At 37.3% G+C, this 17634-nt stretch overlaps 1 protein-coding gene across 12 annotated transcripts in view; it reads right to left on the reverse strand.

Moving 5' to 3' along the window:
* LOC311437337 (potassium voltage-gated channel subfamily KQT member 1-like) overlaps positions 1-17634 on the reverse strand; it is a 533151-nt gene that overhangs the window by 205955 nt on the left and 309562 nt on the right. For all 12 annotated transcript variants that reach the window (XR_014693412.1, XM_084520432.1, XM_084520430.1 and 9 more), the window contains 4 exons: positions 13795-13870; positions 10579-10673; positions 9504-9544; positions 583-644 (listed from right to left, as the gene is read on the reverse strand). Coding sequence is in view for 11 of the 12 variants with exons in the window: in XM_084520432.1 (XP_084376558.1) it covers positions 583-644; positions 9504-9544; positions 10579-10673; positions 13795-13870 (274 nt within the window). In the remaining variant the exon portion in view is untranslated. The remainder of the gene's footprint in view (positions 1-582; positions 645-9503; positions 9545-10578; positions 10674-13794; positions 13871-17634) is intronic.

Raw genomic sequence — 17634 nt, forward strand, 5'->3', positions numbered from 1 at the left:
TGAAGATGTTTGCAATAGGCCTAAAACAATAGAGCTTCACTGGGCCTTGGCATTTAGGCGTACTTCTGTATAATTCTGATTAATAACACAGATGAACACCTTCTTGGAGAGAATAACTGAATTCAGTGGAGGGAGGGGTAGAACTGTTGCAAAGATAACTGCACGGGGGAAAAATGCAGTAAACATTAGAGAACTTCAAGACTGCTGAGATATCAACCATTGCCATTTACAAAGGCTCTTGATAGTAGCCTTTCTGTTTAACTCACTAATTGTAGTACAACAAACACCTAATCAGTTCGTGGTACTATCTACCTACAAGATACGTGATTTGGCTTCAACATGTAAGTGGTCCCTTTTAAAATCAAGAACAAAATCTGCATGGCAGGTAAACAGTTAATGCTGAACACCATGCACATGATACTTCATCAACTCCCTTACAAAAATTAGGATATTATTCTTTGTTATGGTGCCCTGTAATTCTAAAGTAAATCATGCCAAGATACTATCTTGCATGTCTGTAGATCAGATATCATTACTCAGGAAAAAAAAAAAAAAAAAAAAAAAAGGCTTTCATGCACTTACCTTATCCTCTAGCCGAATCAGTCTGGCTCCTACAGTATAGTATCCTTTGTCTACCCCTTTTTCTAAATAAAAAAAGAATAGAAATGGGACAATCATTAGATTCAGGGTAAACTCAAACTATGAATCACATCTAGTGGTATTTCAGCTGGCAAAATGTTACACTAGTATGAATGACACCAACGTAAAGGTGATCTGGTTCCTTCTTTAATTATCTCAAATAGAAGCATAAAATTAGGTGGAATAGACATGATCCCTAGGCATACACCCCATTTTGACATGTGCAATGTTTCTTTACACACAGAAATATATATAATTTTCAGTTGAGGTTGTAGATGTAGGAGGGAGCACTGTCTTGGGTCTCAGTGGCTGGAATGCCAGACTTATCCCATCAGTGCAGAGGGATGATGCTGGGAAAATAATTGCATTTCCATCCTTATCTCCTCCTAGGCTTTGTGAGACCTTCTTATTGAAGGCCAGTTATGCAAATTGCTTCACTTACACACTGCAAATATTGGGATGGGGAGCCAAGAATTAAAGCTGTATAAAGTGGGTTCTATTCTTTGTGTTTACATGGCCAATTGCAAAGGAATGACATACTTTGGGAGTGTTAGTCCACGGGGAAAAAAAAGCACAGAAATGTATATATGCTGAGCTAGGAGAAAATATTCACAAGAAAAACAAAACATAACAACAAAACAAAACAAACACACCACAAATTCTAAAGTAACTTAGAAATCTGTCAATGGAGGTTGGATATAATTTTTGTCTAAACTGTTATTCCAGTATTGGGCTGCAGTAATTTCTCTTTGCTTGTTCCATAAATCATTCCAATTTTATCAGTGGTTGAGCCTTGGGTTTTAGAGCTATTTCAGCCCATTTTGCATGGGGCACGAGCAGAATCTAAAATGAGCACACATACAGCCTGGCAGACAGGCTGTATGTGTGCTCATTTTGCAGGAAACTCACATTTTTACATTCCTCTGTGGGTGGTACTTGCCTTACCATTTGCAGCATATATGTTTGCTAATGTGATACTTTTAGTCATACATTTGCACCAAAGTTCATCTGAAGGTACACATATACCATAGAGGAAAACTTGCAAAAAGCAATGCTGGCAAGAGTACTCTTCTTGCTTTCCTTCTCTACAGATCACCTAGAATATTAAAAAGGCTATTGTCCCTTGACAGCTCTGCACAGGCATTAGAAGGGAGAAGTGCTTCATAAGAAAATGTAGAGGCATAAATACCATAAATACCATACAGAGAGAAAATTCAAAGACTGTTCAAGGACACTGAGTAGGGACAAAAAAAAAAAAAAAAGACACAGCTTGGCTCATACTTGTGTAGCGTTCATCACCGATTAGTCCACAAACACAGAATCCTCTAAAAAGATAAAAAGGTTGAGGCTCAGGTTTACCTATGTATTCATTTCTGTCTAAAACAAAAAAAATGAACAGTTTATTCTACTCTCTAATTAACAAATCTGTAGACACATCCTTTAAAGGCTATACTTCTGTGTTTAAGGATTTCTAAATTGGGATGTAATTTGAACAGCAGTGAGTAGGCAGTGCTTTTGTTGTTTAGGTCTAATAAACACACATATATATACAAACAAACAAATCATAATACAGCAAGAAAAATAAAACAAGAAAACCCACTTTTCTTTTTTAATAATAATTTCCTCACCAGCTCTAATAACATCCTTCATATAATCACCAAGACATGCCAAAACAACCAAACCAAGTTAATAATGTTTTTTATCTTAGTTATTCTTGAATGCAGTGTAGAACAGAAAACAAGAAAATAGGAAGCAGATAAGCAGTAAGTAGCTATTTTGTGGCATGTGGCTCTCGTCAGCTGAGGTGAAAAGCATGATATACACACATGTAGCTGCGTCCTCTCCATCTCTTTATTGGCATCCGTGCTAAGTAAGTCACAAAAGGCCGCACTCTTTCCCATTTCTTATTAGCCTCCATTTAAATCAGCATTCAGCTCTAATTTACAAACTTTTTTTCTCTAATAAAGACCATCTTTATCTAAAAGTAAATGAGTTGTGTATACAATGTACAAAGAACTGTGGTAAGAAGGGTAGGCAGAAGTTCAGATAACATTGCTCAAATACATTTGATTTCTATTTCATGTTTATGCTTTCTCTCTCAAGTCTTTTCAAGATATATGACTTTAGACTTTCTATATTAGATTATTTGCTTTTACATAATTGAAAAGATAGCATGGCTAATTGTAAATCTGAAGTATCTTAGTTTTTACGTTCTTTGCCTTGTAATCCAAAAAACTTTAATTATTAAGTTTTATCTGGTTTTGTGTGTCTTCAATAAAACAAGCAGATCATCTACACATTTTAGTAACAGCTCATATACGTGTGAAAGGCTCAAACAGAAAGGGAACATGTAAGGTCATCATGAAAGGAGTCATGATTATTTATAACACGATGAAAATATATGTGAACAAATTTTAGCTCAGAATCATAAAGAAAAATAAATCCTGAAACAAGCATGTTTCACATGGTTGGTATAATATAAAACCATCATTTAGTATATTTAGACTTCCATCAGATAAAACAGTATTGTATAAGCAATAACTATTATACTTCAAGAGACTGAACAGTTCTTAGGTCACCTATACATTATCTCACCTTTGTTAGTATATAAATTTTTTCCCTGAAAGCCTTTGCCTTCCTCAACATCACACTCTATGGCTTTCAAAACAATATCCACCTGTATTTAATTCCTAATTTTTTCACAAAGATGCTACATCCATTTTTCTAGTGATAATATGAGATGCCTCTTGTAAAAAGAAAAAAAAAAAAAAAATTAAAGCTTTTTTAATATTGTCCACACTAGCTGAGAAAACAAGAAAGGCCAACCCCAACTCTTTCTTCAATTGGAAGCACATGATATAAATGACATATTGCTGGTTATTCAATTTTTGTTTCTTTTACAAAAAAAAAACCAGCAATTCCAGCAAAAGAGAAAATCAAATAAGAGACAGCAGCATAATCTTTTTTTTTTCCCCACTCAATTACTGTGTTCTATCTCATCAGAATATATCAAACTTTTAAGACAACAGATTTTTTCTTTGGTCTGAAAAAATACTGGGAACATTAGGACAGTGTGAATTACAGCCAGATGGTCTGAAAATGATAAAAGCTGGAAATGATCTACTCTACTTTTACAGAGTAGAGTCTTCTATGAGTTTTACTTCTATAGTGCCTACCACTAGATGTAAGCTAACTCAACATTTGTAAAATGTATCTATCTGAAAGCCTTTTTTTTTTTTTTTTTTTTTTTTTTCCCAAACAGAAAATGAAGAATTCAAGCCTTGTTACAACTAGGATATTCCAAATTCTTAAATATATCTCAAAACCTCAGGAAATGATATGAAGTTTAGTATTGGGACTACTGAAAGTGGGAAATAAAGCAAGAAATGGCATTGCCAAAGGTTTACAAGAAATCTTTTTTCTCCAGGGATTTTCACCTGCTTATGTAGATCCAAGAGGTTCAGATGAACTGCTTTTCTGAATCCGAACACTGCATCTTTTGTTTTACTTTGGCGTTATTCTTCACTTTTGCCCCTGAAAAGCTATAGCTAGTCTAAAAAAAAAGTCACTCAAAAGCAATTAACTCCATTGTGTAGTGAAGATCAAGTATTACGCTTCTCTTATTAGTATCATTACAGAAGCTTCTGCTTTGTTAATTCAAGAAATGTTAGTAATGCATGCTTTGCTTCTATACCAATACTTTTTTTAAGGTGTTTGTTTACTATTACAGGAATCTTAATTTCATTTTACAGAATTGTTTGTGTTATCAGGAAATGTGAGATGGGCTTTCAGCGAAGCTAAGATACATTCTTCTGGGAAAATTCCTGAAAAATAGGATTCAACTCTTTGGAAAATTTATTCATTATCTTCTTAATGTTTTAAAATTCACATTGGAAGTTTCAAATAAAGCTGTTAGAACCAGCACCGTAACAAGCAAAATAGGAGGATTTCTCACAATATGTGTATGTGTAAGTTAAATCATGAAACTTCTTGTCAGAGGATATCACAGATGTTAAAAGTTTACATGAGGTTCAGGGGAAACCAGGCAATCTTGTTGAGCACAAACCAGTTATGACTACTAAATACACAGGAACCATGTCAGGAAGTCTCTGATCTGCAAATGGCTGGAAGCTTACAGGAAGATTAGAGGCATATACATTTCTTTTTCTTTTACATTTCCCAAAGCACCTTGCTTCTAGTCAAGAAGACATTACTGTCATGACCCAGCATGGCTATTTTTTCTGTTATTGCACCCTTACCTTGTTTTAACACAGCTTTTAGTGTTTTTTATCCTTGAGAAATAATCATATTCCCCCACCCCTCCACCCCCACTCCAATAATTGCTTTCAGTGAATTTAGATTCTGGATCTTTTATGACATCATTTACTTTGGAAAGGGAATAATACTATAGAATAAATCAGACACACTGCAATTACTTCATATAATATTATCAAAGTTGACAACAGAGTTTCAGTAACAGCCTGATCCAAAACCCACTGAGGTCGCTGGAAAGACTCCCATTCATTCCAACAAGCTTGGAATCAGACCTTAAGATTCTTTGAATAGGAGTAAAATAAAACAGAAAAATAAAAGGAGCTGGAAAGGAAAATTCCTCTCATGTTTTTCTCCTTGGTGGTTTCATTTTCTTTGCATTGTCATTTCTCTTTTGCTTGCCATCAATACAAAAATAACACAGTCTGGAGGAAACATCCATATTGTTTATAAATGAGGTTTTTAGTAATGCCTTTGAACTGGAAAAAATATATCAGACTGAAAATACATTTTTGATGTATAACTGGCTAACTGTTCTAAGGAAAACTCAGGATGAACTCTATTTTCCAGAGGAGGATGACAGCACAAAAGTCTGTTTCCACCCAAACCAGGCCAATACTATAACAACTCATCACTGTTCATCACTTGATTATTGGTGGGTTGGATTATACTGGGACTAATTATAAATTAACCCTAGTTTTAGTTTTTCAGACCATTTATCTGGAAACACTTATCTTATTTTTGGATTTGTGGAAGGTTTATATAAAATAACTACTAGATCAAATAACTTCTGGTTTTGGTCTTGCAAAGCCCTAACTGATCTTACCTGTTTTTGCAGCCCTAACAACCATTTTACCTTTCCTAGTAAGTATTTATCCAGTCCATCTAAGGGTAGAGCCATATGTCTATACAAAAGTTACAACTGTGTAGAGTTGGCATGCTGTGGAGGCAGACTTCATCTTCAGCAGGGCCACCTTGTTTTTGCATTTGAGAGAGCTGTCTCAAAGCAGTAATTCAGCAGTGATATTGCAGGAAAAGACTAACAAGGGAAGCTAATTGAATGATAGGGATGTCATAATTTTCTCCAGAGCACAGATTATGGGTTTACCCAAATATCTCTGAAGTCCTGTAGTGCTCTCCCCAGTAAGACTGTCTATCATAAAATTTTGAAGGTTTGGGGTAGGTATCCCTACTCAAATTTATCTTCCCTCTAGAAGTAGGTGCAGGGGGTTTTGGGTGCCTTTTTTTTTTTTTTTTTTTTTTTTTCCTCCAGATATAGAATCATGGAATCATAGAATATCCTGAGTTGGAAGGGACCCTTAAGGATCATCAAGTCCAACTCTTGACAACGCACAGGTCTACCCAAAAGTTCAGACCATGTGCCTAAGTTCACAGTCCAATCTCTTCTTAAATTCAGACAGGCTCGGTGCAGTGACCACTTCCCTGGGGAGCCTGTTCCAGTGTGCAACCACCCTCTCTGTGAAGAACCCCCTCCTGACGTCCAGCCTAAATTTCCCCTGCCTCAGCTTAACCCCGTTCCCGCGGGTCCTGTCACTAGTGTTAATGGAGAAAAGGTCTCCTGCCTCTCGACACCCCCTTACGAGGAAGTTGTAGACTGTGATGAGGTCTCCCCTCAGCCTCCTCTTCTCCAGGCTGAACAGGCCCAGTGACCTCAGCCGTTCCTCATACGTCTTCCCCTCCAGGCCTTTCACCATCTTCGTAGCCCTCCTCTGGACACTTTCCAACAGTTTCATGTCCTTTTTATACTGTGGTGCCCAGAACTGCACACAGTACTCGAGGTGAGGCCGCACCAGCGCAGAGTAGAGCGGGACAATCACCTCCCTTGACCTACTAGCGATGCCGTGCTTGATGCACCCCAGGACACGATTGGCCCTCCTGGCTGCCAGGGCACACTGCTGGCTCATATTCAACTTGCTGTCTACCACGACCCCCAGATCCCTCTCTTCTAGGCTGCTCTCCAGCGTCTCATCGCCCAGTCTGTACATGCAGCCAGGGTTTCCCCGTCCCAGGTGCAGGACCCGGCACTTGCTCTTATTGAACTTCATGCGGTTGGTGATCGTCCAGCTCTCCAACCTGTCCAGATCCCTCTGTAAGGCCTTTACGCCCTCATTTGAGTCCACAACTCCTCCAAGTTTGGTGTCATCAGCAAACTTGCTCAAAATACCCTCTATTCCTACATCCAGATCGTTTATAAAAATATTGAAAAGTACCGGCCCTAAAATGGAGCCTTGAGGGACCCCATTGGTGACCGCCCGCCAGCCTGACGCAGCCCCATTTACCATAACCCTTTGGGCCCTGCCCGTTAGCCAATTGCTCACAATATAAGGTCAAAGCAAGTTTTTATGGATATAATAATAATAATAATAATAAAAAAGAATAATAAAAATTCTGTGGCAGACTTTGACTTGGAGTTTTTTTTTCCCTTTAATTAGCTTCGTCTGTCTTTGCTGGCACTCTCTCCAGCATGTGCCCAGAACAGCAAGTTCTGCTGTGTAACCTCAGGCCTACAGGCAGATAACCCGTTTTACTTTTGCTGTCCTATGTGTAGGTTTCCCGTATGAGATGCTTATAAGTGAATCAGTCAAAACTCACAAACACAGCCCCAGGGCTCTTTCTCAGTAACTTACTCTCTTTTCAACACGTGAACACTTTGAAATCTTATTCAAATCCACAGACCCATCTAAGATCCTCCCAGTGGTTTCTATGATCCTTTCAACCAAAGATTCGGTGACTAAACTTCTGAACACCTTCAGCAAAATCTGACACTTCCCAAACTGCTCAGAATATTATTTCACAGTTAACTTCTTTGCAGCCAACACTTCAAATTATTCTCCACCTCTGAAACAATAAGATGCCTCATAAAATGGTCCTCTAATTTTTTTTTTTATTATTATTTTTTTTAGTACAAATAATAGTTCTAATTTGATAATGTTAAATTTGAAATTATACATTCTTGGAGGTAAGCAAAGATTTTCTGTAAATTCAGCTTGCACATTTTGGAATGAATTCCCAAGCGTAAATATTTATAGATGTATTCAAGCTGACTGATTATTTTCCTGTGATCCAAAACTGTCTCATCTACAGGGAAGAGGAGTGTACTACTGAGTCTTCTCCAGTGATCAGATATTTAAAATACATTGTGTATTGAGAGACAATCCTCATTCTGACAGTATAAATCATTTTAACCTCTGATAATATGGAAGCATTTCTAAAAGGCTCTAAAATAACTTTGGCACCCTTGACTCTCACTTACACTTATGCTCATGAGTGCTCAAAGTCATTCAGGGAACTGGGACTTCATTCCCTAAATCATTTTTGAGCTCTTAGGGACAGAGAAGATGGAACCTCTGCAAATTTGAAGACAATATCTTACTATAACAAATTACAGAATCATAGAATGGCTTGGGTTGGAAGCGACCTTAAAGATCATCTAACTCTTCCCCCTAACTGTTCCCCCTTGTCCTATCATTATCTACCAAGCAAAGAGTCCTTCTCCATCCTTTTTATTAGACCCCTCTAAGTATGACTTATTTCAGTCCCTTCCATATTCAGGTTTCTAATCTCCATGATTCCCAAGTATTTTTGACCAGTTTACAAACATCTGTTCTTCTGTTCATACTGTCCTTTCTCTTACATATTATTTTTTTCCTCCCAGGTAATTACTCTCCTCGTAGAATTACCAGACTGTTCTTTCTTGTTTTGCTAGGTTAAAAAGAACAAACTTCTGTTTCCCACTAATAGAACAGGTTCTCTTTTTTACTGGTCACTATGGTATTTCTTCCCTGTTTCTGTGCAGATAATCTTCTCTAAAGATGTGGAGTCAGAATTTTGCACAACAGACTACATAAGGCCTTACCTGAGTCTTGTGCAAGGGAATGCCTATGTCCCTGTAAGTCTTGAAAATCTCTCTCCTGATCCTAGGATCAGACTAATATTTTGTTCTTGTTGATACATCACAGCATTTTCATATGTTCAGTGAGCATTAGTTTACAATTAATTAGCATACAGTAATTTCTTTTTCTCAGACATTCCAGACTGTTCAATACTACCAGCAATTAGATTTTTTTATCAGTTTTCCTGTGTATGATCTTGCACTTTTAAAGATTTAATTTCCTAACATTTCTATCATTCTAGCTTTTAAACTATCCCAGTTCTTCCTGAATGATCTACCCTTGATCTATCTTTGATCTTTCCCAAACTAAAATCCATAGGTTGTTTAGAAAGGAAAAAAAAAATCTCTTTAACTAATATATATCCTAACCCCAACACAAAAGACATAGAAAGATTTTTTATTTTTTATTTTTGGGGTGGGGGGAGGAGGGAGATATTTTTCCAGTCAGGTATTTCCAACTTGTCATTCACTGATACACATTTCCAATATATATTCTTAACTTCCATTTACTCCACTACCACCTGAATGCAAGGTATTTATCTCTCCACAGTTGTTCCTGAGCCTACTAACAGAATTATATATTAATTCATAATTGTGTAGATTATAAATCTATATTACTGTAGCCACTGGTATTTTCACCAAGTTATGAACCTAAATACTTAGAATACAGTCATTATACCTGGGAGGAAAAGGCCTGGCTTTCCTAGGGAATGGTCCAATCTGAAAAGAAAACAGAGAATTACTAGCAGTGGAATTACCAAGCAAATTAAACACTGCTGCTAAAAAAAGTATAGTATAGTATATATGCATAATTTACATAAGAATTTATAGTCATTTTAAACCTAAAACAAAGCAAGTAAAAAGACCAGATTAGCATGATTTGCTGTGCATAAATACAGTCAGCACTTTAGTTCTCTGGAGTTTTTTTCCAGAATTAAACCATATTATTATCATTTCTTTCATGTGTACTAATATTTTATTTCTTAGACTTTCATGTCGGAACTAAAAAATAGTTCTCCTCTCTCATATGCAATCTAATAACAAAGACTGTAAAGACAGAATGGTTTCTTAATAACATCCGCAACTGTTCCTTGAATCTCATGCAGGTGGATTTAATATGTGTATTTATTGACACAGTAGATTCCACTCAACAGGGTGGGGAGGTTTTATCTATTTATTTATTATTATTGATTTTTATTTAATTTAAGAGCCAGAGGTGTTCAGTCTGATATTCTAGTCCATAGAGTTAATTTGTAAAGAGAAAAGCATTTTGTGCTGAAACTGAAGGGGATAGTTCTGTGGCAAAATGTTTCAGCTCCAATCCCAAGACTCAGAGAAAGCCTGTGCAAAGAGGAATGCAGTAAGCGAAAAGTTCCAGATAGAGAGGAGAACACAAATGAACCAGATTTCTCTCAGCCATGGAGAACCACAGAGAGAAGACAGAAAGGTAAATCATTATTTGAAAAGATTTTCTTTTCTAAAAAGAAGACAGAAAAGCTCACTTCATAGTACAAACTTCACACCATGAACCTTAATTTCCTTTAATTTCATTTGAAGGAAGGGAGAAGAATAAAGGATAATTGTAAACTCAGTCATAAAAGGGGTTAAAAATGACTCTAAGTTAAATCCTCTAGATATTGTGCTCCCTGTTGTGCTTGCAATTTTGGACAATTACTGTTCATTAAGTACACATCTCCCCTAAAGCCAGCTGGCACCAAAGAAATCAAATATTTCATGAAGTAGACAGGGCCTACCTTCTTTGAAGTTCTTTTATCCGAACCATCATATTGAGGTGTCCTTGTGAGTACTGTTCAATCACATCGCGTACATCATATGGTTTCCTAGCTTGCTGTGGAAGGAGTCATAGATGAGATTGAAAGATAATTACAGTTTAAATTTGATTTTTATTTCGGACATGCTTTTTTTTTTTTTTTTTGGTGTGTCTTTCAGAGGTTATTTGGCTGCCATTTTGTAATGGTTGTTGCAATGAATAAAAAGTATGTAGGCATTTTAGGAGTGCATATTTACTGTGGAGATGGAGCCAAATGATTCTGTCATTTGGCTCCATTACTGTCAGTTAGAGTCATGTCTTCATGTTACTTCATACTGAGCAAAATATTAGACCTTCACAGTGTGTTTGAAAACACAAACCCAAGACATATAACTCATCTGAGACTACCATGTGTGGTATCTCTCAGCTCATTCCAAAACCATATGTTAATCATAATGTCAGAGGACTGAATCACAGCGATAGGCCCAATTCATAACACTTGGACCCAGAGTCAAATGCCTCTGAAGACTAAAAAATTCTGGTGACAGAAATATTATTGCTTAAATAACTGTGAGGACAGATACTTTGCATAAGTATGAAGACAGCTGCACATAGGATTTGTTTGTGGTTCTTTGTCTTTAACGATACCTACTAGGTGCAATTCAAAGAAATAAAGAACAGATAGACAAAAAATGCAAAAGAGTTGTATTTTTTTTTTTTTAAATAACAGCAATAACAACAACAAAAGCCCTGCCATCTGCCTAGCTTTATTCCCATTCTAACGAGAATCCAGTTGCTTCTGCCAAGCTCTGGTTTCTTCCTGTAACTACTAAGGCAGAATTCTGAAACAAGTCTAGAGAACTTGCATAAGGAGATGTGATTATAAAAAGTGCACTATGGCAAAATTTTATCAATTAAAATTAATGTGTGTGTGTGGTGTAACTGTAAATGATGTCCTTTTGAAAACATCAGCATTTTCAGAGACATACCAACCCTTATGGGAAATGTGGGGCAAGATGTCTCCTTTTTGGCTCTGACTCAAGAAGAGAAGAAAAAAAAAAAAAAGAAAAAAAAAAAAAAAAGGTAAACTGCAAATCTAGTAATTGGAAATTACTGAAAACAGCCCATTAGTCATCTTGTTGTCTGTTTCCACTCTGTCACAGCTTCAGTCAGAGCCATTAGCATGCACCACTGCACACATGCACTGAACACCTACAGTATGTGCTGGAGTCATGCTTGGAAGGCAGCCACAGGATCCTAGAAATTTCAAATAAAAGCATGGAACTGGAATGGAAACAAATCCTGTGAAATGAATGAAGAAGCAAAAGCTCTTCGTGACAAAATACCTTCCTCGTGCTTAGCCATCACCACTTACATGTATTATTACTTTCAGAAGAGTTCATGGTTTCAGTAGTGTGAATGCACATTTGTGTGCATTTCTGAGAAGATATACTTTGAGGGAGGGAAGTTTCAGCTTTCAGTTTATTGCCTTTTTTTTTTTTCCTTCCCCAGCTTCACTTCTTGCAGACGCTGACACATCACTATTTCTGGCCAGAAAAGCAGCCTATTGTCTTTGCCCAGAGAAACAGTGCCAGTATCACTCTTTAGATTGACTAGCGGGGGTGCTTTGAGAGCTTTTTGGCTAAATCCTCTGTCCTTTCCTCTGGACTCTCTAAACATGATGCATGGCGCAGAGCCTAGATGTGCTAGAGATTTTTCCTCACCTCCTCCCCTCTCCCCCATGGGCTACTATGTGCGTAATTAATTCTACTCACTCCCAATGAAATTTCCTTTCTCTCTCAAAAGAAGACTTCTATCTGAGATCCCTTTTACTAAATCATCATCTCTGAATCCTTCTGTTGTGAAGTACTGTACACTGCAGTCTGTCTGAGCCCTCTAAAGCATAGTAAAAATATCCTTTAAACTTTCTTCATTTTTTTCTCCTCCTTTTCCATAAAGCTGAACATTTTACATGTATGCCTCTCCAGACTTTGCAGGCACATATCCCTTGTCATGTTTTTATTAAGAAACACTAGGATGTACAATGCAACTTAGGGAGGGATGTGATGGGCTCCCAGGGAAGTTTGGTAAGTAAAGAACTTCTTTAACTTTCATTCTGTCCTCTTCTTTTCCCCAAAATAAATCTCAAATTCTGGCCATTTGGGCTCAGCACTCTATATCCAGTGTGCTTAGAGCTCTTAAGGAAAAACTCAGAATAACAGCTTCTGAGTCTGAATGTCCAAAATCTATTTAGCATGGGGAGGATGATCAGCTACTTTTCACAGCCTCATGAAAGAAAAGACCAGAAGAGAATTCAGTACTCTGAGCAATGCAAGCTTATCTCAGATTTTTATCCCTGGCAATTAAGTGCTCAACTCTAATCAAAATTACTTGAAATTTAGGCTTTTCCTTTATCTTTTTAAAACCCCTTCAAAAGGATTATGAAAGTTGATTAACTTGCTGTGGAACCTCTTGCACATGAAAGTATGAATCTTCAGATGGAATAAACAGGCGCTTTGAAAATCTGGCCAGAAGTTAATTATTTATTTTCATGGCACCATTGGCACATGTGTGGTGAGAAGGATGATATTAGAATCACATTCCAAACAAGTTTTGTCATACTGAGCTTTAGTAAACAGGCAAAATAAGACTAATTTATTTTATTTATTTTTTTTTTCCAAAGCAGCACATATGTTTTGATCACTTTGCAATCTGATTGAGAAATTTAACTTAAGACTTCATAAAGTCAGCAAATTTCCAGAAGGCAGATGGGCAGATGACCTACAATTTCATAAAGTAAGACCTCTCTGATGTCCCATGCTGGGAATAAAATTGGAAAGCAACTTTACACGGCATAGTGCTGGTTGGTAAAAACTATTGATATCATGAATAATATGATATATTGAATCATGCATAGCATGTGATGAGTTGAACATCATCTAACCAGTTGTTGGTTGATCAGGGTAGATAGTAACAATATTTGAGCAGACACTCCAACAGTCTTGTCTTCAGTTCTTCTAGCAGATGTGGAAGCAGTAGGTAGGTAAATACCACGTAGGAAAGGTATAAAGCTGAGAGCCTAAACTGTACCTTTGACTTATTGCAACCGTATGCACAAAGACAAATCCATTCTCAGAGCACTTTCAATGTCATGTAGTTAAGCCTACAAAATGTTCTTATGGTTAACAGTGCTGCTTACCTGAAATTTTCTTCTGGCTACAAAATATTGCATTCTCCTGATGACTTTTACAGCTGTTCGATGTGCTTCGGTTAATCTGCCAAGAAAGACATACACAGACATGGTACCAGGGAGGGAAGGGGGTAGGGGGGAGAGGGAGGAGAAAAGGGGGAAAAGTAGGAAAAATATCTTAATGGAAGATGTTGACTCTAAGTACCAAATCTACAACTATTTTTTTACAACTACAATGCAAAATTGTGGCTTAGAAAACTGTGAGCATGTGTACTTTGTTCTGTTGCTTTACCCTCTTGTATATGCTGGTTAGAAGTATAAAAAAAATGATGAGACAATGAAAGCAGGTGTACAAAGATAATACGTGTGGAGGGGATTAGATGGGATTACTATCAATACATGCAGCTGGCATCAGTCTGAAGAATATGAAGTGGTTTTAGAACCATGACTGCATTCCTCATTTTGCTTTTATTGAGTGCTTGCCCATGAGCTCCATTGCACAGAAAACAAGTCCTTTAAAAAGTATTTTGAATTCTTTAAGAAGAAAAAAAAAATATGCATGAATCTAGAAAATATGAACTTTACAGTCCCTTCAGCACATGTACATGCATGTGGCTGTCTGTATTGGTACCGAACTAGTCATATTATAACTTATCTATATGATTTCACACAGAGTATACTAGGATACTATATTTGCACAACATTTATCTTGCCACTTGGCTGGAAATAAGAAGTAGTCTACCAGCCATTTAATTGTACCCTCTTGTTTATGGCAAACTTTGTCAGGGCAGAGAGGAAGCAAGACTTTTGCAATTATAAGAAAAAATATTGGATTTAAGGACTGATTCTTTCCCAATGGACTTTTCATTCATCCAAAATGAGTGAACTAAGGTAAATAAAATTTGTCTTCCAAGAAAACAGCGTTGGTAAGAAACCTACGTTCTGCGCAGACGTCATCTTTGACATGTGCTGATAACCTTAGAAAAGCTTGCCAGCAAATGTCTCAAGTCTCCTGAAAACACAGTCTGTTACCTCTTTCCAGTGCATCTGACTGGGAAAAAGGAAGTATTGGCTAGGCCACCTACTTGGATGTCACAGTTTAAAGTATTTAAAATGTATAAAGATCACAGAGTATTATTTCAAAGTGAATTAAATAAAAGATAAACAAACAAAGCTTATATTTAAGAACTAGCATCATCTTATATTTTTATAATTTCTCTCTGATACAATTGGTGCTTTTGATTGGGTGAGATAAGAGTCACAAGAACAGTTTTTAAAAAATAAGCTTTCAGTAGCGTTTTGTTAGTTTCTATTTCATGTTTTCTGTTTTATATTAAATACACGCACAAATATGTATGAAACTCAGAAGCCTATACCACATTAATCCTCATACTTCATATATTTATGTATATTCATGTACATATCCATATATATACACTCACACATGCAACTGCATGGAAGACAATGCAGGGTGAGCACAATTCAAAAACTTCTTGTATACCATCAACAGCATTGTTAAGTACTAATCTTTGCATTTGTGTAAGCCCATCAACAGCATTTCAGAAGTGTCACTAACAGCCTACCAGTAGTTTAGCCTGCAGGACCTTTATTATGGGGAAAGAAAAGCACTCAGCTTGACACTCAGGACCCCTAGCTGAGCTCCTGTGGCTGGTGACTAGAATGGAGACAGCATTCTGCTGGTAAATGGCATATATTTGATAGAGAAATCTTTGTCAGCCTGCACTAGTAACATATACATATATATATGTACATATATACATGTATATGTATATGTACATATATATATGTATATATGTGTATATATATATAACCAGCGAAGATTCATAATTTTAGGGTTTAAGGTTTAGCCTGCCTGCTTTGTGTGCCAATAAAAATAAAAGCTTGAAACTATCCTTTAGCTGAAACTGATGCAAAACTTCATGAATGTACTTAAGAGGGGTTTTATGTTTGTTATTTTGTTTTTAGAGTAATCCATATGAAATGTTTCATGTATTGTTTAAACAGCCTCACATAGATAAATTGAAAAAAGTCAGAGATGGAAATGAACCAAGGCAGTCATTTCATACTTCAACTGTATGAAGTTCAACAAAGACAAGTGCCAGGTCCTGCACCTGGGGCACAACAATCCCAAGCAGAGCTACAGGCTGGGAGAGGAGTGATTAGAAAGCTGCCTGGCAGGGAAGGACCTGGGAGTATTGGTTGATAGTTGGCTGAATGAGCCAGCAGTGTGCTCAGGTGGCCACGAAGGCCAACAGCATCCTGACTTGTATAAGAAGCAGTGTGGCCCTGTACTCGGTTCTGGTGAGGCCGCACCTCGAGTACTGTGTTGTTTGGGCCCCTCACTACAAGAAGGACATGGAGGTGCTTGAGAGAGTCCAGAGAAGGACAACGAAGCTGGTGAGGGGTCTGGAGAACAAGTCTTACGAGGAGCGGCTGAGGGAGCTGGGTTTGTTCAGCCTGGAGAAGAGGAGGCTCAGGGGCGACCTTCTCTCTCTTTATAAGTACATTAAAGGAGGCTGTAGAGAGGTGGGGGTTGGTCTATTCTCCCACGTGTTTGGTGACAGGACGAGGGGGAATGGGCTAAAATTGTGCCAAGGGAGTTTTAGGTTGGATGTTAGGAAGAACTTCCTTACCGAAAGGGTTTTTAGGCATTGGAATGGGTTGCCCAGGATAGTGGTTGAGTCACCATCCCTGGAAGTCTTTAAAAGACGTTTAGGTGTAGAGCTTAGTCATATGGTTTAGTGGAGGACTTGTTAGTGTTAGGTCAGAGGTTGGACTCGATGATCTTGGAGGTCTCTTCCAACCTAGACAATTCTGTGATTCTGTGATTTACTTCTAATCTCCTCCTTTAGCAGAAGTCAGGGCTACAGTGCTTTCTCCGATGTGTTATCAAGTTCAAGTGTCCAAAACTAAGAGGTGGGTCCTTGGAAGCTGACACAGAGCTGATCAGGCCTCATTTTTAGACACAAATGTTGCTTATTTTTGTGAAATAAATACTAAAAAATGCTATAATTCAAAATTCATTCTGGTCTGTTTTCCTGTTCCAATTGTTACAATTCACAGTAATTTCATTGAGTCCAAATTCTGAAAAAGGAGTAAGTTCTTGTTCATTTTTAATGCTCACTTGTATTAAACTGAGGGGTGGAAATACATGAATCCTGTCTTCAGTTGGAAAAAGACAGCACAAAGAGGTGAAAAGCCAGACTGATACATATGGATATGTTATCTTAGTAGTGTCTGTAAATCCATAAGTTGAATAATGGCTTTAAATGACTACAGTTAACTGGCAGATGAGTTAGAATCCCTGCTCTGAGTAGCTATCCTCCTAACGTGGTGTGATGCCGTGGATGACTGAAATTCTAAATATTTTCAGATGATTGTCCTAATCTTCTAGCACTGATGTCCAGAATGGATAATTGTACCTATGAGCCGCCAGGTTATATTTTTCCTATATTTAGCCCAATATATTTGTCTTGCTGATCTATATATTTTAGCCCAGAAAGTTGAATTAGGCAAAACCATTTGAGGGTGTCACTCTGTTATATGACAGAACCATAAATAAGGAGAGAACAAAAGGCCAGAGATGCCTTGTTCATGTTCTTTCATGGCCACATTTCAGTAATGCTCAACAGAAACACAGCACTGCTTGCAGTGAATCTCCCAGATATTTTGAGACACACAGAACTCATGAAACAACAGTCTAGAGCATTTGTGGTAAACACCATACTTGTACACTCTTTCCGTATGGCATTTCCTACTGACAACAGACAGAAACGACCAGATGTTTACAGGTATTAGGGTACTTGACTCCTATGGATGCAAAGATTT

Source organism: Aythya ferina (assembly GCF_964211825.1).
Source record: "Aythya ferina genome assembly, chromosome: 1".
NCBI classification, from domain to species: Eukaryota; Metazoa; Chordata; class Aves; order Anseriformes; family Anatidae; genus Aythya; species Aythya ferina.